Raw genomic sequence first — 23,020 nt, 5'->3', positions numbered from 1 at the left:
TATTTCATCTACACTAGCTCTGAAAAATGCCCAACAGCCCAAGAGCAAACTGAAAAATGTTCAAACTAAAGCATGCCAGGAATCAGAGGTTGTTTGATCCACATAAAATGGAGGAAAAAAGGTATAAAACAGTACACAGAGCACATGGTCCTTTTGTCTGCTCAAAAGCTTCTTCCTGTTTTCCCACTGCTAGTGGCATCTAACAACCCCCCACTACTGCCACCTACTGTTGGAGTGTAAACTACTTGTTATTTACACCAGAGGTTACCATCCCAAGTACCCCTCACTGCAGTGTGGAGAAGCTCAACGTGGGCGTAGTCTAACCTCGTTGCCACTTCAGGCGTCAAGATCTGTGATGCTCCACATCTGCCATGTGAGAGATGCAGAGTGATTGTTTATTAACTGGCCCCTGGCCTTCTATCATTTCACGAAAGTGGCCCCCAGGCAAAGCAAGTTGAGTATCCCTGGGTTAGGGTTCTCTGTGTCTCAGACTGAGAGGGTTAGGTTCTCTGTGTCTCAGACTGAGAGGGTTAGGGTTCTCTGTGTCTCAGACTGAGAGGGTTAGGGTTCTCTGTGTCTCAGACTGAGAGGGTTAAGAGCAAGCTCCGTGGGGGTGGAGCTCTGCAAGTCACCGTTCGGACCTCGCGCTGGGGCAGATGCTATTATACTCAGAAGTGATCAGCCAAGTGATCAGCATGTATTGTACAATGGTAATAGTAAGAACAGCCTAGGGGTGGGCGATATGGCAAAAATATCATATCACGATTTTTTCAGGCAGGATCACGATCCACGATCTTATCACGATTCTTTTTCATATTGGTTTTTAAGACTATTTTGCAAGTTACTGAACAGTACAAGTACAACCAAACTAATTCCAGGGTTCGTACGGCCATGAGAAACCTAGAAAACTCATGGAAATTTAAAATACAATTTGTTTTATAAATATTTTCATGTAATTCATTTACGCTGAGTTTCCAATAATTCATGTGCTAAAAAGAATGTTCACAAGCATGCAAACACTATCTATCTATCTATCTATCTATCTATCTATCCATCCATCTATCTCTTGGTTCACTGTTATTTATACAGTAGGTTTGGGCGAAGGGACGAATATATTGGCTATCTGCGATTGAGTTGCGTGATTGTCATTTGTCAGTTTGCTAATTTAATGGAGAGAGAGAGAGACCGACAGACAGAGCGTGGGGACAGAGCAGAGACATGCGGCTCAACACACACACACACACACACACACACACACACACACACACACACACAGCGTTGAGCTTTAAGCAGTGAGAGAGAGGCGGGGGGGGGGAGAAAATAAGGTGGAGCAGAAACGCGCTCTCCTGAGAATACGAGGCAGCAGAATGAGGGCAGATTAGGAGCAAATATGCGTCCTCGCATTTAAAATAACTGCCAAGTCCGACTGAAGCAAATTAAACTCAAACTATCAAAAAGAGCAGCCGAGATTCAGACACTTTTTGCGCGATGAGTTTCCGCTCTATCTGCCTGTTTGTCTCTCTGCCAGTGCCCGCATGTCTGTTTAGTGTGCGTGTGGCATGTCATTTTTAACGCTGTTCATTGTAACGAGCGTTAACGAGTGTGTTTAGGCTATCGTCCGGCTCCGTCCCCAAATTAATTAACGCTATTTTTAACGTCCCTGGGATGACGGGAGGTCCTTGTCAAGGCATGCCCTGGTTAAGTGTGTGTGTGTGTGTGTGTCAAACCAACTACCCCTCCGCTCCGTGTTGTCATGCTGCTGCACTTTGCAAAGTGCAAAGGGGGAGGGGAGGAAAACTTGGGAAGCGTCTTTCACACATTAATGCAACTGATAGAATGTGCACTGCATGTAGCGCGATTCTAACGATCTGTCTGGAAAGGCAGATCGTGGAGCCATTCTGATCGTGAACGATCTAAGATCGTCATATCGCCCACCCCTAGAACAGCCCGTGAAAAGTCGCAATGAAACGCTATTATGTGCAGTACTGAGTGCGCTTTCACTCTCAAACGACCGTAAATCAGCACATGAATGAATCACCATACTTGTTTTGACTGAAAGCCGTTTTAGTTCTCAGCCCTGATTGCCTACTCTGTGATGCTTTTAATCTCTCTTATCATGCTCTCAACACAAATCAGGCACACGGTGGGCGCCCTACAGAGGTAGCGAATAACGACGCCCAACAAATTTACGTCATTTGACGCGCCCGGCCCTCGCTCCACCCCCGCGCCCTTCACGGCATGGTGAGCATAAAGCAGCCTTTAGGGTTCTCTGTGTCTCAGACTGAGAGGGTTAGGGTTCTCTGTGTCTCACACTGAGAGGGTTAGGGTTCTCTGTGTCTCAGACTAAAACACAGAGAGAATTGCGAGCTGTTGTTTAAAAGCAAATAAATGTTGCTGGAAGAATTCTTATCCAAGAATATAGATATATAGAGCAGTTTGTTGATTGTGATGTTTGAATGTGGTAGGCAAATGCTCCATTGTGTTTTAAATTTATTACAGTTAATATTGCACTGAAACTTGAAAAAAAAAATACTAAATTAAATCAAAATCGAAATTAAATCAAAATCGCAATATCGGTCAGAAAAATCGTAATTAGATTTTTTACCCAAATCGTTCAGCCCTACTATATGGGGGTGCTGAATGTCTGATTTTCCATAGAATTGCTTGGTTTCCCCCAATAGATTGTGATACGTAGCCTATTTTAGTATAAGTATCAGCCTATTAATATTATAAAACCAAGTCGCAGTTAAACAAACAAATCAAACAAGCTCATGCCAATGGATTTCTGATTGCAAGATAGTCTTATTAAAAAGAGGAAGAAAAAAAGAATAGTTGAATATTCGTATTGAACAGCCAAATCCGATTAGACTGACAGAATTCTGAGTTAAAAAAGTCCTAGTAAATAAATACTGTAATTTTCTTTGAACAGTGAATCAGGGGAGAGCGCGAACGCAGTCCCCCACTACCAGAAATTATGCAATCGAGATTCCCACATTTGGGGAATTCGCACAGGTCAGCACAGCCGGAGTGCAATGGCCGAGCCTCGCCATGGGTGAACCACCTTCATGATCATGGTGTCTCCCTTGCCAGGTAAGTATGAGTTGTACACATCAGACTGAGGGGAGTCACTCACACACACTCCACTGTGGAGGACGGTGCTGATATTATGTATCAAAATTAATCAACTGATCCACAGTCTGTGACATTTGCTCAACCTCATTTTGTTCCCCCCGCTGTTAAAAGAATCACAAAAAGCATGCTATTTCTCTTGAGAAGGTTACATTGTGTTTATTTTATTTTCCCATGATGCAATGCTGCATGGCCATACAGAAGCCAAACATATTTCATCTACACTAGCTCTGAAAAATGCCCAACAGCCCAAGAGCAAAGTGAAAAATGTTCAAACTAAAGCATGCCAGGAATCAGAGGTTGTTTGATCCACATAAAATGGAGGAAAAAAGGTATAAAACAGTACACAGAGCACATGGTCCTTTTGTCCTGCTCAAAAGCTTCTTCCTGTTTTCCCACTGGTAGTGGCATCTAACAACCCCCCACTACTGCCACCTACTGTTGGAGTGTAAACTAGTTATTTACACCAGAGGTTACCATCCCAAGTACCCCTCACTGCAGCAGTGTGGAGGAGCTCAACGTGGGCGTAGTCTAACCACGTTGCCACTTCAGGCGTCAAGATCTGCGATGCTCCGCATCTGCCATGTGAGAGATGCAGAGTTCTCTATCAAATAGACTAACTCGCTTTATTCTGAACCGATTTTCATGAAATTTGGTTTGTTATAAACATGAGATATTGAACATGAGACAGGTTACCAGTGCCCTTGTTTGTTTTAGCTTGCACATTTCTGTGTGTGAGTAGGCCTACTTTGAGAGCAATGCAAACCAAAGTCAAATTCCTTGTATGTGTATGGGCAATAAAGCTGATTCTGATTAATACTTATTGGAATTAAATTCAGTTACTGGGGTGGATATAATTAGCTCTATGCTAAATTATGGCACCTTATATTTATAACAGATAGCTTGGAATATACATATATGGTGTAAATAACAAGTAGTTTACACTCCAACAGTAGGTGGCAGTAGTGGGGGGTTGTTAGATGCCACTAGCAGTGGGAAAACAGGAAGAAGCTTTTGAGCAGGACAAAAGGACCATGTGCTCTGTGTACTGTTTTATACCTTTTTTCCTCCATTTTATGTGGATCAAACAACCTCTGATTCCTGGCATGCTTTAGTTTGAACATTTTTCACTTTGCTCTTGGGCTGTTGGGCATTTTTCAGAGCTAGTGTAGATGAAATATGTTTGGCTTCTGTATGGCCATGCAGCATTGCATCATGGGAAAATAAAATAAACACAATGTAACCTTCTCAAGAGAAATAGCATGCTTTTTGTGATTCTTTTAACAGCGGGGGGAACAAAATGAGGTTGAGCAAATGTCACAGACTGTGGATCAGTTGATTAATTTTGATACATAATATCAGCACCGTCCTCCACAGTGGAGTGTGTGTGAGTGACTCCCCTCAGTCTGATGTGTACAACTCATACTTACCTGGCAAGGGAGACACCATGATCATGAAGGTGGTTCACCCATGGCGAGGCTCGGCCATTGCACTCCGGCTGTGCTGACCTGTGCGAATTCCCCAAATGTGGGAATCTCGATTGCATAATTTGTGGTAGTGGGGGACTGCGTTCGCGCTCTCCCCTGATTCACTGTTCAATGAAAATGATAGTATTTACTAGGGCTGTCTTTGACTCAGAATTTGTAATCCAGAAATGGCGTTATGGTACCTTTGTCTACTTGTAGATCATCAAGAAACTTTAAATGAATAACGTTAGATGTGTTTAATAGAGCTGTATATCGGGTCTAGCAGCTGATCAGCAGCTCAGACAGCCTCAAACACGAGGTGATTGTCAGCTCTATAATTCACAAAATAGCAGTGGATGGAAACGCAGATTATTTTGCATTTTCTTTTGACGACTTTCTGAAAATTCCATTAAAAGTTGCGATACATTTGGATGGAAACCCAGTGAATGCCTGCTTAGTCTGCAGATAAAACACAATGACAAAAGGCATAATAATTTAGGCTCTTATTGTCATGTTATGTTGACTGATGCTTTTTATGTAGCCTAATGTGCGCGACTGCACCTTTGTTTTGGCTCTGTTAAATGGCTCTGTCCAGCTCCAAAGTCCCTTTGTTATAGTGGGACTCCCGGCTAGCGCGGTTAGCTTAACATTAGCGTGTTGTTTTTTTGGAGTTAAATACACAATCCCTGGATGTTTCATTTCAGATAAAGGGGTTTCCATTAGTTTCTATATGTTTACACCAGCTCTGTGAGTATGAAGTGCTTTTACGGGGCTGTTTGATCACAAGCAGTGACAGTGTGTCTGCCAAGCGGGCGAGCCTGAAGTGTAGGCCGCGCTACGAGCTAACGCTAACACTCGCTAAGCTAACGTAAACAAACAATTCCGCTGCATCATCGCCAGCTTTGGTTTAATGTAATAAATGTTTGCCCTCCTCTCGAAACCCGTGCGGGACATGGATTGCAAATTACAATAGCTGTGATCATCTAAACTGTGAAAAACGGCAACATACTGAATGGCAGCAGCCATGTTTGGCCGTCGCAGCTGTGATGTCACAAGCGTGCGACAACGATAGCTCCGATGTGAGGCAAAAAACAAAGCCTGATTATGGGCTGTTAATTTATCGGAAAAAGGCCATTATCGGAAGAATAAATAATAACGCAAAATGGCCATATCGGCCGATAATTTATCGGTCCGATAATTATCGTGCATCCCTAGTATTCACAGAATGTAGATGTATATTCCAAGCTATCTGTTATAAATATAAGGTGCTATAATTTAGCATAGAGCTAATTATATCCACCCCAGTAACTGAATTTAATTCCAATAAGTATTAATCAGAATCAGCTTTATTGCCCATACACATACAAGGAATTTGACTTTGGTTTGCATTGCTCTCAAAGTAGGCCTACTCACGCACAGAAATGTGCAAGCTAAAACAAACAAGGGCACTGGTAACCTGTCTCATGTTCAATATCTCATGTTTATAACAAACCAAATTTCATGAAAATCGGTTCAGAATAAAGCGAGTTACAGTCTATTTTATAGAGAACTCTGCATCTCTCACATGGCAGATGCAGAGCATCGCAGATCTTGACGCCTGAAGTGGCAACGAGGTTAGACTACGCCCACGTTGAGCTCCTCCACACTGCAGTGAGGGGTACTTGGGATGGTAACCTCTGGTGTAAATAACTAGTTTACACTCCAACAGTAGGTGGCAGTAGTGGGGGGTTGTTAGATGCCACTAGCAGTGGGAAAACAGGAAGAAGCTTTTGAGCAGGACAAAAGGACCATGTGCTCTGTGTACTGTTTTATACCTTTTTTCCTCCATTTTATGTGGATCAAACAACCTCTTATTCCTGGCATGCTTTAGTTTGAACATTTTTCAGTTTGCTCTTGGGCTGTTGGGCATTTTTCAGAGATAGTGTAGATGAAATATGTGAAATATGTTTGGCTTCTGTATGGCCATGCAGCATTGCATCATGGGAAAATAAAATAAACACAATGTAACCTTCTCAAGAGAAATAGCATGCTTTTTGTGATTCTTTTAACAGCGGGGGGAACAAAATGAGGTTGAGCAAATGTCACAGACTGTGGATCAGTTGATTAATTTTGATACATAATATCAGCACCGTCCTCCACAGTGGAGTGTGTGTGAGTGACTCCCCTCAGTCTGATGTGTACAACTCATACTTACCTGGCAAGGGAGACACCATGATCATGAAGGTGGTTCACCCATGGCGAGGCTCGGCCATTGCACTCCGGCTGTGCTGACCTGTGCGAATTCCCCAAATGTGGGAATCTCGATTGCATAATTTGTGGTAGTGGGGGACTGCGTTCGCGCTCTCCCCTGATTCACTGTTCAATGAAAATTATAGTATTTACTAGGGCTGTCTTTGACTCAGAATTTGTAATCCAGAAATGGCGTTATGGTACCTTTGTCTACTTGTAGATCATCAAGAAACTTTAAATGAATAACGTTAGATGTGTTTAATAGAGCTGTATATCGGGTCTAGCAGCTGATCAGCAGCTCAGACAGCCTCAAACACGAGGTGATTGTCAGCTCTATAATTCACAAAATAGCAGTGGATGGAAACGCAGATTATTTCGCATTTTCTTTTGACGACTTTCTGAAAATTCCATTAAAAGTTGCGATACATTTGGATGGAAACCCAGTGAATGCCTGCTGCACCGCCTCCGAGCTAGCAACCTACATGCTGAAAATGGCAAGTTTTACATACTCAACATACATTTTACTGTTTTGTGTGGCTTTTTTCCCCCAGGGATTTAGACATTTGGTTCCAGGGAAACAAGTTCCCCCCTGACACTATTTCGCAAGAGCACCGTGTTACAGCTTCCTGTGTGTTCAGTGCTGCAGAAGATGCTAATCACTGGTAAAGACAAGAGCAGAGAGTTTTTTCCATATACCAAAATTATAGTAGGTTGAGCCAGACATTTCGCCAGTGCTGATACAGCATTAATGTGAAGACAGGTCTGCTAAGCGAGACTAGTTAAATATTGATTACCGGTAGTTGATTTTTGGGATGATTTTGTGATACACCATCCACTGTAGCAGTAGACGGTAAGCGTCCTTCTCTAGTAATAAAAAATACTCACCAGAGGGACATTGACAGTCCACAGCTCGCCCCCTAGTTTGCTGTTCATCTGCAAGAGGATTTTTTGGGCAACACTCCTCAATTTCTGTGGCTGTGAGATTGTCCGGACATTGATGGCCTACACGTAATAAAGTGAAAGCCAGAGTGATTTAACAAGAAATATTAGGGGGGAAACTCTTATTGAGGGAAAATGCTTTAAAAACAGGGAAAGGTATGTTGGAAATGGTGCAATTTCTCTCAGTCTCTTTCACCTTTCTTCTCAACTCAAAAACAGATTAAAATCAACTTGGATGAATGTTTGGACCAGGATGACAAACCTGGGAGGGGATGGGGCTTTGCACACAGCAGAGCTTCTTGATGGCGCTGTAGAGGTCGTCTCTGTTGCCGACCAGGATGACGACGACCAGCTGGATGTTGGGCTGAAATCAAAGGAGAGAGAGAAAAATTACTCCTCAATGCTGAATTGTACAAGTGGTGATACTTTGACCATTGATTTTTGTGCGCTATTAAAATCTCAGTGCGCTGCTCAAATCTCAGCAAGAACTTACAGAAGCGGCTGCACCACTTAAAAATGTGCCACTTGCCTTTTGTCTGATGTAATTGAATATTTGGAGGGCCTTGTCATGAGTTTCAACATCTAGACTACAACTCCATTTAATTGAAAGAAGTGAATTATAGCAGGAACAGTCAGTATCAAACATTACAAAACAACAACCAAAAGAACGGTAACAGCCTATAGAGAGCCGCAGGAATGAGTCCGGAAGTATACTTCCGGGTTCTTGAGAGGAAAAGTCTATGGGATTTAACATGGGGGTTTCGCTTAAAATGCATAAAATAAGGTTGTGGTTAACAAAAGTTTATGGGAACGCGAATTTGGGTTCAGCATGATCATCTTCACAAACGTGAATAACTTTGATGACTTTTGGAATGTAAATGCGTTTTTTTAAGCGGGATTTTTAGAAACCGCTTCAAAATGCATACAAGTTATTCACGTTTGTGAAGAGTATCATGCTGAACCCAAATTCGCATTCCCATAAACTTTTGTTAACCACAGCCCTTTTTTTATGCATTTAAGTGAAATCCCCATTCTAAAACCCCATCGACTTTTCCACTGAAGAACCAAATGGCGGCGATTTCTGGATAAAGCCAACAAAAATATATCATCCCTGCGGTACTCTATACAGAGTGATCAGTGACGGCTCCAAACATCCTGGTAGGCGTATCCCTACTTCTACATTTAATCACTTCTGACAACACATTTTCACCAGCAGACTTGTATAGACGGTTTTAACTTGACAACAAAAACTTCTAAATTGAACCCCCGCTCACTTCCTGTTGCAGTGTTTGCTATGGACATAAAAGGAAAAAAAACATTCAAGTGCAGGACTGACCATTCCGTGAAAACCGTCTATACAGCTGAGCGGCGAAAACAAAAGTAACGATGTCAAGTGAATATTTCTGCAGTTTGCCGAATGCTGAGAAAAAGGAAGTGCTGTGGGATTGCGCTCTGGTGAAAACCGTCTATACAGTATAGTCCATTTGCCTGTTTCATTGTTCTTTAAAACACAGTTCAAAGTTCTTTTTATTTGTTTTATATAGTATCTTTTTTCAACCAGAGCAAATGCTACCACTTTTCTGTCATCTACTTAATTGCAACTCTCACACAGTATTTTGTCAGCGATAGGCATGTCATACCTCACTGGTGAGCTGAGAGTGGATACTCTTCACGTAGGTCTCTGTGCGATCGTCCTTCAGCTCCACACGAATGGGACGCTGCATCCGCTGCCCCATAGGCCCAGCCACCTTGTGGAAAGTGGAAACCAGCTCCTCAGCCTGCTCTGCACAGCGGCGTGGGTAGAAGATGGCCCAGACATTCATGGGGATCTGAGTGAAAGATAGGTCAGTTGGTGAAAAAACAAAACTACAATTACTAAAGGAACAAGGCCTCAAACTCTCTGCCAAGCCTGCCGGTCAGGAAGAGAACTGGTCATCAAAGACACTGGTGGTGGCGGCTGGCAACTTTTTTTTTTTTAAACACTGGCGGCCGGGCATTGAGTTAAAGACATAAAAAAACACCTACAGCTGTATACCTCAACTGCTGCCCAACTTTCTCTGCTTTACAATTGTGTCCCCGTGTTGAAATTGCAGACTGCCTAAAGTCAAAATTATGTTTTTCTTCTTGTTTCTTCTTGCGATTTTCAACTAGCATGATTCGTGACATCACAAATACTGGAGCCAATCCCTTTCCAGTATTCAGCCATTAAAGCCCTTGTTTGTATGCTGTGATTGCCTAGTAGTTATGTTCTAGAGATAAACCTGATTGGTTGCCTTGGGTTTTTAATTAAAGGAGGGGAATTTTAACAAGATAATTAAACAAATACATATGTGGGGGAAACAACCAACAGACAAATTATTATTCAAAATAGTCTTTGATATACAGTACATCTTAAAACATAACTTTACAGGGTCTTTAATGGAGTTCTACAAAATGGGGAGACAGCACCAGAATTTTCCCACAATGCACCCCCAAACTCACACAGCTGATTGAAGCATCCCTGCAAACCTCCCTGGACCAGGATACATCAGGGCCAGTGACAAAGGATTGCGACTGCAGACAGATGGTCTCCATGGGCAGAGTTCTGCCTTGAATCTGCAACAGAGAAAACCATCACACTCCAATATCCTGTCCTGAATACCCTGTATGACCAACCACTCAAGAACTGGAGCTATGGAGAGTAGAATCAAGCTTTACTGCAGCCAAAAGGACAGCTAGTAGTCGTAGTCGTAGTAGTAAAAATAGTAAAAGTAGTAAAATATTATATAGGAAGACTCCAGTGGTTCTCAATTCTGGTCCGCAGACCAGATGATTATAGATTACTGATGGTTTTCTATCCTAGCAGCTATTTAATTTCATTCAGTTGGGCATAACTCAGTCCCTGATTAGATGGCTAGAATGAATCTCTGAAGACCAGGGCCGTCATTGATCAACAGTGCATAGAGTAGATACAAATGTGTGTAAACCATGTGGATGACCACTTTCAAGCAGAGTCGGAATGTGTGTGAATTAAAGCACAGCTCTGACCATGCTTATGCACAGCACTAAGCAGTTGAAGATTAACCCTTCACCAGATTGGTAACACTGTTGTACGCAAATTAACCAATTGACCGGCATGTGCAACCGGTCACAAACGTCGGCGCTCAACGGTTAACCGTTGACATCCCTAAGTTGTACCTTGTCTGTGCTCTCCACTACCTTTCCCAAAAGGAATGTCTCTAATTGGCTAAATGGACAGCGACCAATCGATCATTCCAGAAATAATAAGTTCAAATGTGTTCAAGGTGTCAACAGCCTTGTCCAGATAATGGACAGCCATCCTGAAAATGAACTGAAATGAACGTTCATGGACAGAGACAATGGATCAGTGTGGCTGCCCAACTCAGCCCAAAAAGGACCTTTGTCCTAAATGGATACACAGCATTTTAGAAATGAACTCTTGAAATGTAAACACAGGGCCTCACCACCATGATGTTGTTGCCGAGGTCCAGTCCCCATCGGCTGAGCTCCTTCTGGCTGTCAGGGTTGGTGCTGATGTTCTTCAAAAGCTGCTTTATGGCCTGTGTGTGCTGTTCAGCACTCACATTGATATGCATGGTTATGTCCTACAATGGGTGGTAAAGACATTGATATAATGATAATAATAATGAATTGTATTTGTATAGCACACTTTCAAATCAAAACTGACATCTCAAGGTGATTCACAAGAGAAAGTACAAGAATAAAAACAGAATAAAAAATAAAATAAAAACAAAAACACCTAAATAGAGGATTAAAAACAGGCCCTAGTCGAACGCAGCGTGAAAAAGGTGGGTCTTTAGGCTGCTTTTGAAGGCAGCAAGGGAGTCCGAGGCCCGGATGGATCCTGGGAGCAGATTCCCATTGATATGCATGTTTAGGGATAATGTACATCGCCTCTGGAACAGATGCGGTACGGTCACTGATGATGTCATCAGTGATATCATAACGGGACACACACACACACACACGGAGGCATTGTGACATCACTGATGCAATAACATTTAGTGAGCATCACACACACGTGCGCCAATAGGGCAGGCGAGGCCGAGCTATGGGCGAGGCCGCGCAGCATATATATAAAATTGAGTATGTGGGCTCTGTTTGTTTCAAGTTCTGTGTTCGGCCACAGCTATGCTGTTTTACGCGCGATCGGGTTGAAACCTTCAGGGTGTGTAAAGTGCACCCCTGCGGACCTGACGGAGCCAGATTATTTAATTAGGCTAATTAGCTAATGATGTGATATCATCAGTGATGTCATAAGGGCGCACACACACACAAGGAGGCATTGTGACAAGACTGATCAGTGATGGATCAGTGATGTCATAGGGGGGCACACACACTGATGTCATCAGTTATGGGGCACCCACCCGCAGACATGACCAATTGTGTCTGTAGGAACGTCTGACCAAGCTGAAAGGAACGCTGCAGAGAAATGAACCCGGGTCTCGGTGGTGGTAGGCAATGTTTCTATACTTTTAAAAGAAAGGAAAAGAAAAGAAATTGTGAAAATAATTTCCCATACCTTCCCATGATATACAGCTGATATACAGCTGTTTCATGTTGGTGGTGTGCTTCATGCTACGTTGATATGAGGAAGAAGTACACTGTGCTGACAGCGACACATCCACCTTACCTTCATGGCTCGGAAGTCCTTCCTCATTTTGTCAGGGATGCCCGTCATGAAGGAGAGCTCTGGCACTAGAAGGATCTCGCCTGTAATTATTTGCTGCAATACATCAATTTGTAGGTTAGTTAATTTAACAGAGATACTTTTTTTTATTGTTGCTTCATACTTGTGGTATCATTTCCTCTTTACCTTTAGTATAATGTATCTTAAATATGCTCTTGATGGACTAACAGATCATCTACCCATATAGAAAACATAAGGCATGCGTGAGTTGCTGAGTGTAATCTCTAAAAAGTGAACGCCTCATTTCTACAATTTTCTCCAAACTCCTGCATGCGTTAATTCGTTTGTTAACATGAGTGCAGTGGAAAGACTAGCATACTGTCCCTGTTCACCATTGGATTCCACACTGCCGTCACTACAGGTAAGGACAAGCAACTACGGTAATCCATAATCCACAATAGGCTGATGTACTGAAATTAAATCAAATCACAACAGAATATCTCCCCACACACCACCCCAAACAACCACCACATGTAAACTGTCAACCTGTGGGAACACTAAAGATTGTAATGGTATAATTACAGGGTATATGCAGGAATTCTCAAGTTAAATTCAATAGCTTCAATCGCCATCATCAAATGGTGATTAAGACTTTTTAAGGGCCCTATTTTCCCTAAATTGATTTAAACTTGAGCTGAAATGTTGTTGTTTTTCTTTTTCTATTTTAGATGACATCCCTGGTTATAAGTGCACCTATTTAAGAATGCAACAACAAAAAGATGACAAAAATCCCAATTCTTGGATTTTTCACATGAAAAGATCATTCATAACAGTCATCTAGTTTGCTGATGTCAGGCAGTACTACAAATTTCTACCCCATTTCAACCAATCATATCATGATATGACAGCTGTCAATCAATCTTCATGGTGAGGAGGAATTCTGAGCAGGCAACATGGCTGCCTAGTGCTTACCTGGACTTTTCTAGCACATAAAATGTTAATATACTTGGGCAATAAGTATGTAACATACAAAATAAAATGAACGGTAATGTCTTCATTAAATGTAGAATGCAAAGGACTCGTGGGATGATGATCCCATTGGATTTGGGGGCAGAGCAAGCCCTATGCATCATTCAAACACTAGGATTGGCCAAAGTCCCCCAACACTATGTCCCGACTCTCTACCCTGTATCAGTCTGAACACGTCACATGACCCTCTCAGACCCATTTCAGCTGGTCTTTAACAACTTTTAATACTTTGCAAGGTCTTGTTTATTATTATAAAACGTGGGTTAATATTCTGCAGTTATGCTCTGATACTCATTCTAGCCACAAGGGGGCACTCTGCTGCAAGAAATCAGATGAGGTCTACTGACAAGCCAAAGTGAGAGGGCTTTATCTTGCCATTACAGAAATCATGTCTGACCTGTGAGCCTTGTTGAAATAAATACTTGGTGCAGACTTTTACCTTCCCACCAGGCTTGGACCTCTCCTTTGGCCGATTGATGAGCAGAGGCTGGTCCATCTCTTTGATTGTAATCCCGTAATGTTTTCTGTTTGGACACAAAATATGAACCGATTCAATGGCACAATGACACCACCAGCAACAGCAACAACAACAACAACAGCAACAACCGTAGTAGGTAACAGCAGCAGTAGTAATAGTAGTAGTAGTACTAATGTTAGTATAGAACTTTGATTAAACAATTACTAAGATAAACAAAAAATAACAGCCAACTATAACAAATATTACACTTGTACAAGTTGCACTGCTGGCTTCAGAAAGGCCTGGCCAACATTATAACACACAAATAGACAAACATAGCCACTATCGTTTATATTAAGGCTTTTTTCAGTTCAGTTGTAATGACTTAAGCTTACTTGTAGTAGTCCACGAAGGTTGTTGTTGAGCCATCAAACAGAGTGAAGGTATCTTTGGGAGACTTGTTCCACTCAATGTCATCGATGCGGTAGGTGTTGTTATTGTACCGGGTGATGACGATGGCACCGATCAGCTCCTTGGCGCATTCATCTTGGAAGCTTTCTTTGCTCTGTTGGTACATCACTCTCCTGGAAAACAGTGGGCATCAAAGATCATGGATTTGCTCTCATGTAGCAAGGAGAGACAGATGTCCTTAGCTGATTGGATATTGGGAAATGGAGAAGGGGCAGTTGTGATGTCACTAGTGATGTCACTCGAGCAATTGTGATGTCACCAGTGATGTCATCAGTGATGTCACTCAAGCAATTGTGATGTCATCAGTGATGTCACTAAGGAGTTACACACCCTGAATGACGAGGGGCATGTACGCATGGGGTGCTCTAAACTATGCTGTGTAGAGGTTAGTCTTCCATGATTGAAATTCAGTCAAAGACCACACTTCAATCATGAGAGACTCGTAGGAAGTTTTAACAAGCTTTATTGAACAAATAACCAGTTTAAGTGTGGCGTATGGCTCCATGATATGACGACGCTCCTCTTGAGATGAGAGAGGGGGGGCGTCAGTGATGTATAGGATAGATAATCCCCCCGTCTGTTGAAAGGGTTTTATATATTAATTTGATAGCTAGATGCTATAAGCCTATAGCATTTCCCATTATTTTCCAGAGGGCCATACCGTCACATAAAGTAAGCGAAGGGCCACACATTGGACATCATACATGTCAACACTGCATATTTTCGCGGGAGTCTCCCTATTTTTAACCCTCTCTCCCGTTGTGATTTGTCATTTCTCCTGTTAATCCCCTGATATAATAGTGATACAAATCCAATGGCTGGAGCAGATGAGATTTACTAACATAATTCTACATTTTATTTAGTTTTTGGGGGTTGTTTTGTTTTTCTTTGAGGATGTTGGGGGCCGGATTGAGATGGTCCAGGGGCCGGGTACGGCCCTGGGGCCGCATTTTGTCCATGTATGGATTAAAGTCTCAGACTAGCCTGCCTGAAGATATGATTTGCAAACCTATAAACACAACTGAAAATATATTTTAGCAATTTGCATTTAACTGGTAATTAATGTTACTATTCTCATGCTATTGTCAATTCATTTTTTAGGAGTCCAATATAGTTTCAAAATGTTGCCAAGTGGGCCAAAGACATCTACGGGTGTTATTGTAGCTATAAGTTCTCTTTTAATGTATGGCTTTTATTGCTGCTGTGGCTCCTGGGGCCAGTGAGATGCTGAGTGTACTAACATGACATCCATCACAGAGTCGTTGCGGAGAACTTTGTGAGACACATCCACCGACAAGTAGAGTCCTCCATCTGTACGCTTGATACAGGTTGCATAGCCTGGCCACACCTGCAGCCTGCAAAAAGACAACCAGGGTTTTGAAGGAAACGTAGCTGCTAAGTCTCAAACATATTAGCTGCGGTCTGGCCTCTCAGAGGCCAAAATGTAACTCAATACTCACCGATGTTTTCCAAGAATGACTGCACTTTCTGGATCATAGTGATTCCGGCCCACTAGCTTCAATCCAACCATCTTCATTACCCTTGACAAAATAATAAAGAAAAATACTTTACTTTGACCATCTTGATCTATTTTTTCTTTGAAAGGGGACGGTGGTGGTAGTAGCAGCAGCGTATTTGCTTACAATAACTAGCTGTTTAGGTTATTTCAGTGAAGGGCTTTTAGTGAAAATGGAACATTTTCTAAAGCAGTCTGGGTTTGTGTGAAACAGCTTGGGCCTCTCCAGGGAGCACATTTGAGCTTGAAGCTGTGAGTGAAGTGAACACAATGCATAAGACATCATGTGGAGAGAAAAAGGAGGGGGCTAACTTATTAGCCACGACACGAATGAGCTTCCACCCCACTCTCACACACTGGACTGGCCATGCCGTTTTCTTTATCAAAAGCTTGGGCAGTCAAAACTGATTTAAATCATGTCATTGTGGTGGAGGGCAGTAGGTTTCAGTCGGTATTCAATATGACTAGAAATATCACACTCATTTCTAGCACTGAACACTTCGTCCGTTAACAGGCATGCACAGTTGGGCAATTGTGCCTCGCTGCGCCGCCTTATTATAATAGTGAGATGAATGTTTATAGGGGCAGGGCATAAGACTGTCAACTCACTATATATGAAAGGTATTTGATGCAACAACAGATACTCAGATATATGAAAATGACACTGCATCTATACTAGGGCTGTTAATCTTCACTGGCCTCACGATTCGATTACGATTCAGAGGGCTACGATTAGATTATAAAACGATTATCGATGCATCGATAATCGATGCATCACTTTTTTCCCCCAATACATGATTTATTTTTTCTCACTTTCTTTTTTCTCACTGTGTGGCTAGTTTTAAAATAAAAGTGCATTTGGAATTGCATTGTATTATGATCCATAACTAAAATAAACAAATGCATGTACTTCCATTATATTTTATTCGATTATTTAAAAAAATTCGATTTTTGACATTTGTGAATCGATGCAGAATCGTGCACGTCCGCATCACGATGTTATAATCGATTATTTTTGACACTCCTAATCTATACATACAGTAAGTCTATAATAAGATTTTCCTGAGAAGTGTAGGAACCCTGTTTATAAAACGGATAGTTCCGGTCCTTGATTGCGATTGGCTGAGCCGTGTTTGAAGCTGTTGTAAAATATAAACACACACCTGTGACCACATCAAAGTATTACTGCACCATGTTAGCTAACATTAACTAAGCCGGCTGCCTGTTCGTCAGCCTCAAAATGCCACTGAGTGACCAAAACATTAGCTTATTAACCATTTCATTGGCTAACGTTATTCTTGCAGCTAAGCTAGTAGAGGGAATACCGTTTCTGGCGTAACTTGCACTGTTTTTAGGGGGCGTATAGCACAGAATCAGATGACTGAGTGGAGGGGGGCTTGAAGGACTACATTGCTTGGCGGAAGAAAGATTATTTGTTATCAATATTGCATTTTTTGTTGCCCAAACCTTACCGGGTAGGCTATTATGTAGTAAGCGTTTAATAAAAGCAATAAGCCCCTTGAGGCTGTGATTTACAGTGACTTTAGAACAGCTAAGGGGTGTTCTAAAGCATACAGCTTGCTTAATACTATACCTCCTAAGCACCACATTATAGAAGGGGATGCACAGATCAGAGTTGGGTGGCAGAATCTTCGTCATCTGGACTTTGATTTCTATTTCCTCGTTGTCAGTGCGTCTCACACTCTTCAGGGAAACCACCTGCAGAAGGACCAGATAACACACGATCCAAAAACCGGGGTTAAGGTCCCAGGTTCTGACACATTCTACACAATGAAAATTCAATACCTGAAAACTGACTATTTTCCATAGTTTCTAGATCTGTGTAGGAATGTTGCGAGTCTCAGTCTGGATGCATTCTTACAGTCAAATCAACTCAAAATTACAAGACACTTCCTCATGAAATTAATTTGAGTAAAATTCATACTGTGGGTGCTTGGCAACTTCAGCTAACATCAAGCCTGTGCTACAATAGACAAAATGACTTAAGTCATCCAACCAATAACCATAAGTGTGATACCTACATCATTCATCTTGACTGGCAGGTAAAGTATTGAGCCATCAAAAGCCACTACTTCTCCTGTGGTCAAGCGATGGTCTTTCATCATGCCGAAACGCATTCCCATTGACTCAACATTTGGGCTGAAAGATATCATTGGAAACACAAACACTTGAACATGAATAGTATTCACATTTACAAGAACCAGTATTGATTACCATTAAATAAAATAAAATAAATTGCTTTAGAATGGCCTAGCGGTATTAAGCGGTTCCTCTGTAATTCTATACAATTGTAAACATTTGGAGTACAACTTATTGTATGTGTCAGAGGGTATTTTTTTAGTGTCATTATAATTTATTGTAGTTATTTTAATTTTGCAATCCCTCCAGTAATTTTGGCTGATTGACAGCTGAATGAATACCAAGTAAACAGAGTACTGAGTGAGATGTGTCACTTACATGAAGGTAACGTGGTACTGATAAACGGCCTCATTCTTGCAGCAAATGGGGATGTGGTTTGAGGCCACAGTTAGAGGCTTTCCTTTTGTACCAGCTTTATCAAGCGGCACACTGACCAGGGAAGAACATACATTAACATGCATGGATATATTTACAACATCGTAAGACACACAACAGCACAACATGTATTTGACCATGTAGTCCCCTTTTTTCAAGAGACCTGGTCAAGAGAGACACATAACATCATGACACATAACATACCAAAATATATACACGCAAACATGAAGGTATAACATAACATGTATAAGGTCAATGGATGCACAGTAGAAGTTATACTTACTGAACTGCCTCCATCTGCATCTCTATCTTAGCTGGTGCACCAGTAGGAAGCTGCGTGACCTCTTGCATGGGGGGTGGAGTGGGCGTGGTCCCTACACATTTTGTGCATTTTAAAATGTCAAACTTTTCCACATCTCTTTTTTATTATACAAATTCAGTTTCCATCAAAGTATTTTATGCAAATGATGTACAGGATGTATTGAATTAAAAATGATGATGTAGACTTAGTTCAATCTCATTGGTCAACATTTGTCTTAGGATATTGTGAAATAGTGTAAAATATCCAGCAGAAAGGGAGTTCCACTGTGCTTCAGCTTGTAGGCAGATCCGGTGCGTCACAGGAGCAGAGGACACAGCAGCAGTACGTTAGGAAGAAGTCACTGGAGCAACACGGAATGTTGATGCCTTTTTATTAAGATGCCGTAAAAACATAGACTAACATTTCAATGTCCCATCATGCATCTTCATCTTCATCAGTCAATATGATGAAGATGTATTGAGCATCTTCATCAGAGTCAATATGATGATGTATTGAACATTGAAATGTTTTACTGCACCTTAATAAAAAGGCATCAACAGTCTGTGTTGCTCCAGTGACTTCATCCTAACATACTGCTGTAAAATATCCGTCCACTACAACCTCCCAGAAATGTCATTCTCGTCTGTCACCCATCTGGTTAGTTGGTGAATTAGAATATTGCCGTATTGATGTGCATTTGTTTTGTATGATATATGCCCAGTATTAGCTGACAGAAAGGAAAACAACAGTTACAACCATTTTTGCAGTGAATGTGTTTTGTTGCTGATGTTTAGTAAGCCTATTTATATGCTTGAAACCCAGGTGATGGACACACACATAAGTTGCATTTTTGAGACATCTAAAAAGGTTTATTTAAAATTCCCTTGGAAGTTGGATGGAAATATAAATACTGTCAGTTGTGTACATGGAAGCATAACTACCGTCAGTTCAGTTGTGTACAAAGTTGTGTATTTTTCCAGACACATTCCCTGGGCTGAAGACCTTGAAAATTTCCAAACTCTTTGTTCACTTTCCATACCTGCATGAGGCTGTAGAGGTGCTGCCGGGTCGGAGGTTGGAGCAACAGACTGAATGGGACCTGGAAGTAAAGCAGGCGGTACGGGGGGTCCTCTTCCTACTCCCAGGAGAGGCATCGCTGCTCTGTCTGAGGAGGACAAGCCTCGGCCAAGGAAACTGCAACAAGTCAAAATCAATGAGAGCCAGGGCTGGATATCAGCGGAAAACTTATCAATACTGATAAATGCTTCCAATACTTCAATATCTATACCCGTTCTAAAAGCATATTTGAAGATACCTGATACCTTTCTTTGTTGAATTGGAGCTACATTTCATTATGCAAAAAAGGAAATATGTTTTTGTTTAATATATGAACATGCCCTCTGCCCTTCTCATTTAGATCAAGATTTAAGTTAATTTAAGTTCATAAAAGCACCTGTAACCAAGAACAAAATGTCTGATGCCATAAAACTCACATCATTTGTTGTTTTGTTAAACTGGAGACTTGAGTAACCACAGAGAAATTGGATCAATCCTGATTAATGGAGTCTACACAGTGCACACTCAATCAATAGCTGCTCTTATGTTTATAGCCTAGGTGCAAAAAGTGCTCCACTACATAACTATTGCAACAAATACTCCAACCATCCTGGATAGAAAAAGAGGATGAAATCAAGTTATAATCTGAATGTGGTGGTTAGTCAGATTACCGTCTTCATGACATTTAAAAGACTGAATGGGCATAGAACAAGCCAATGAAAAAAACTCTGGGCAGGAAATAAAGAGGAATGTGTGAACTAGTTTAGCCGCCCTGCTGTAGCAACTAATGTGATGTGGCCACTCCCCTGTCTCCTACCTGCTGCTTCTGCCCATCACCTCCTCAGGTCTGTCTCCTACCTGCTGCCTCTGCCCATCACCTCCTCAGGTCTGTCTCCTACCTGCTGCCTCTGCCCATCACCTCCTCAGGTTGGCCAATGCCTCCTACCTGCTGCCTCTGCTCATCACCTCCTCAGGTTGGCCAATGCTTCCTGTCTCCTACCTGCTGCCTCTGCCCATCATCTCCTCAGGTTGGCCAATGCTTCCTGTCTCCTACCTGCTGCCTCTGCCCATCACCTCCTCAGGTCTGTCTCCTACCTGCTGCCTCTGCCCATCACATCCTCAGGTTGGCCAATGCTTCCTGGGCTACTGATGACACCTCCTGGGGAAGGCCACTGCTTCAACTCTGCTCCAAAATCTCCAGCTGTCCCCCTTCCTGCAACAAAATGTTAACACCCAATGTCTCAATTATGGCGAATGGTTTTATGTACCTAGTCTGTGTTTTTGATCAAATCAAAAGGTGCAATTTAGGAAGAATTGGTGTTGACCATCATATGAACTGAGACAGGATGGAGTCAAGGACCGAGTTACAGAACACTTTTATACATGAGGTCCCTGATCACCATTGATCTTTAGTGATTTCAAATATCTTTAACCTTAAAAAAAAACTAAACAAAATAGGGACACATAGGCAACAAAAGAAACCATAAAGCCACTGAGCAACCATTCAGTAACATGTAATTCCAAAAAACAAATTCCTTAGTGGCAAACAACATCATGGAAAGTATTAGCAGATACTATAGGGTAATAAAAAATGTAAAAGACATTGCATGGCTTAAAGCAAAATAAACATTCTGAGCGTGAAATGGGGGGGGGGGGGGGGTACAAAAGAATGTGGAAATCTCTGGCCATGGTTTTCTTACCACAGATTAGTAAACCATGTGCCAGATTTGTAATATCTACTGGTCAGTGGTCACATCAAAGAGGGACTTTTAGGCCTATATACAGTTGGGCCATAGCCATTACACACTGCACACAGTGAGCTGTAATAGCCATTAGGCACCTAGACCATATGTGAACCATAACCGGTAGGTCTCATTTATGATCTGTATGATGTGTGTTTTGGTGACAATATGAAACCTAATTATTACCTCTGCCAAGGAGGTTGTTTTCGGTGCTGTTTTTCTGCAGGATTACGTAAACACCACTGGCCCGATTTTCATGAAACATCGTGGAAGGTTGGGTGAAGGAAGAATCAGGTGAAACTGGCAGCACTCACAGGTCAAGTTTTTGAATCTAATTTAAAAGATTCTTAATCTGCACAGCAGCAGTACAATACATAAGACGCGTTTCAGCCTGTGGCTTTCCTCAGTGTTCATGTTATTCTACATGCTATGTTGGGCCGGCACTAGGGGTGGGGGAAAAGATCGATACAGCATAGTATCGCGATATTTTGTGGGCAATATATTAAAAAACTATTTCAGACGGAAGCCCGTCTTTATTGTCACACGAACACTACAACACATGCATGCGGCCACAACACACACTCATGCTGACGGTGGCCGGTGAAATATGTCCTCTGCATTTGACCCATCCAGGCTTGTCCTTTCCTCCAGGGTGCAGGCCAGGAGCAGTGGTCGCTTTTTCTTTCCAGCGCCCGGGGACCAACTTCAGATGTTGTCGTCACTGGTCGGATGACGATCTTCTGCATGTTTTTAGTGGGGGGTTATGTACGGAGGAACCCCCTGGGGGGTACGGGGAGAACATGCAAACTCCACACAGAAAGGCCCTTTCGACGAGATAGCCCACCTGGGCAGTAGGCACTGAAGATATGGGGGGGTCACAACTGCAGCGCCCACAGCGTCCCAGGTGAGAATCAAACTCAGGACCTTCTAGCTGTGAGGCGACAGTGCTACCGACTGCGCCACCGTACCCCACACACACACCATATGCCAGGTATCGTGATATTTTATTATACAAAATGTCAAGTGCATGCAACATTTATGACAGGTTTTTATGACAGTGTTGGTCACTCTGTCTGCTTGACAATCCCATTTTACTGCAGTAAAAATGATTGAAGTGAGATGAACAGACTGGAAACTTTATTTCATTAGATAAAACAAATGTTGACAAGGTTTTTTCCTTTGAGGACATAATTTGCAGTTGAAAAAAGGCAATAAATCACAATACATTGCAATATCGCAATACTTAAGTATCGTGATATCGTATCGTCGGGCATCTGGTGATTCCCACCCCTAGCCGGCACCCAATGGTTTAAGGCTGAGTTGAGTACACAATTTTTGCAAATGCAGTACCGTAAATTCCGGACTATAAGCCGCGGCTTTTTTCCCGTTTTTTGGCCCCTGCGGCTTATATAACGGTGCGTCTTATCTATGGATTTTTTCAGAAAAAAAAAAAAAAATACAAATAAAATCTCTCTTTTTTAGCACTCTTTCTAACTATA

At 42.0% G+C, this 23,020-nt stretch overlaps 1 protein-coding gene across 1 annotated transcript in view; it reads right to left on the bottom strand.

Annotated features, from left to right (window-relative positions):
* LOC310783763 (piwi-like protein 2) overlaps positions 1 to 23,020 on the bottom strand; it is a gene marked incomplete at both ends in the record, with an annotated part of 43,373 nt that overhangs the window by 17,624 nt on the left and 2,729 nt on the right. The window contains 14 exons of the mRNA XM_083644669.1: positions 7,710 to 7,826; positions 8,026 to 8,127; positions 9,404 to 9,592; positions 10,245 to 10,358; positions 11,228 to 11,368; positions 12,418 to 12,510; positions 13,883 to 13,967; positions 14,296 to 14,484; positions 15,613 to 15,726; positions 15,832 to 15,912; positions 17,482 to 17,606; positions 17,930 to 18,047; positions 18,366 to 18,476; positions 20,875 to 20,992. Of these exons, the coding sequence (XP_083500795.1) occupies positions 7,710 to 7,826; positions 8,026 to 8,127; positions 9,404 to 9,592; positions 10,245 to 10,358; positions 11,228 to 11,368; positions 12,418 to 12,510; positions 13,883 to 13,967; positions 14,296 to 14,484; positions 15,613 to 15,726; positions 15,832 to 15,912; positions 17,482 to 17,606; positions 17,930 to 18,047; positions 18,366 to 18,476; positions 20,875 to 20,992 (1,697 nt within the window). The remainder of the gene's footprint in view (positions 1 to 7,709; positions 7,827 to 8,025; positions 8,128 to 9,403; positions 9,593 to 10,244; positions 10,359 to 11,227; positions 11,369 to 12,417; positions 12,511 to 13,882; positions 13,968 to 14,295; positions 14,485 to 15,612; positions 15,727 to 15,831; positions 15,913 to 17,481; positions 17,607 to 17,929; positions 18,048 to 18,365; positions 18,477 to 20,874; positions 20,993 to 23,020) is intronic.

The sequence above is a fragment of the Poromitra crassiceps genome, assembly GCF_964638095.1.
Source record: "Poromitra crassiceps genome assembly, chromosome: 10".
In the NCBI taxonomy this organism is placed as follows: Eukaryota; Metazoa; Chordata; class Actinopteri; order Beryciformes; family Melamphaidae; genus Poromitra; species Poromitra crassiceps.
The sequence above is the reverse complement of the archived record's forward strand: the minus strand, read 5'-3'. Positions and strand labels throughout refer to the sequence as shown.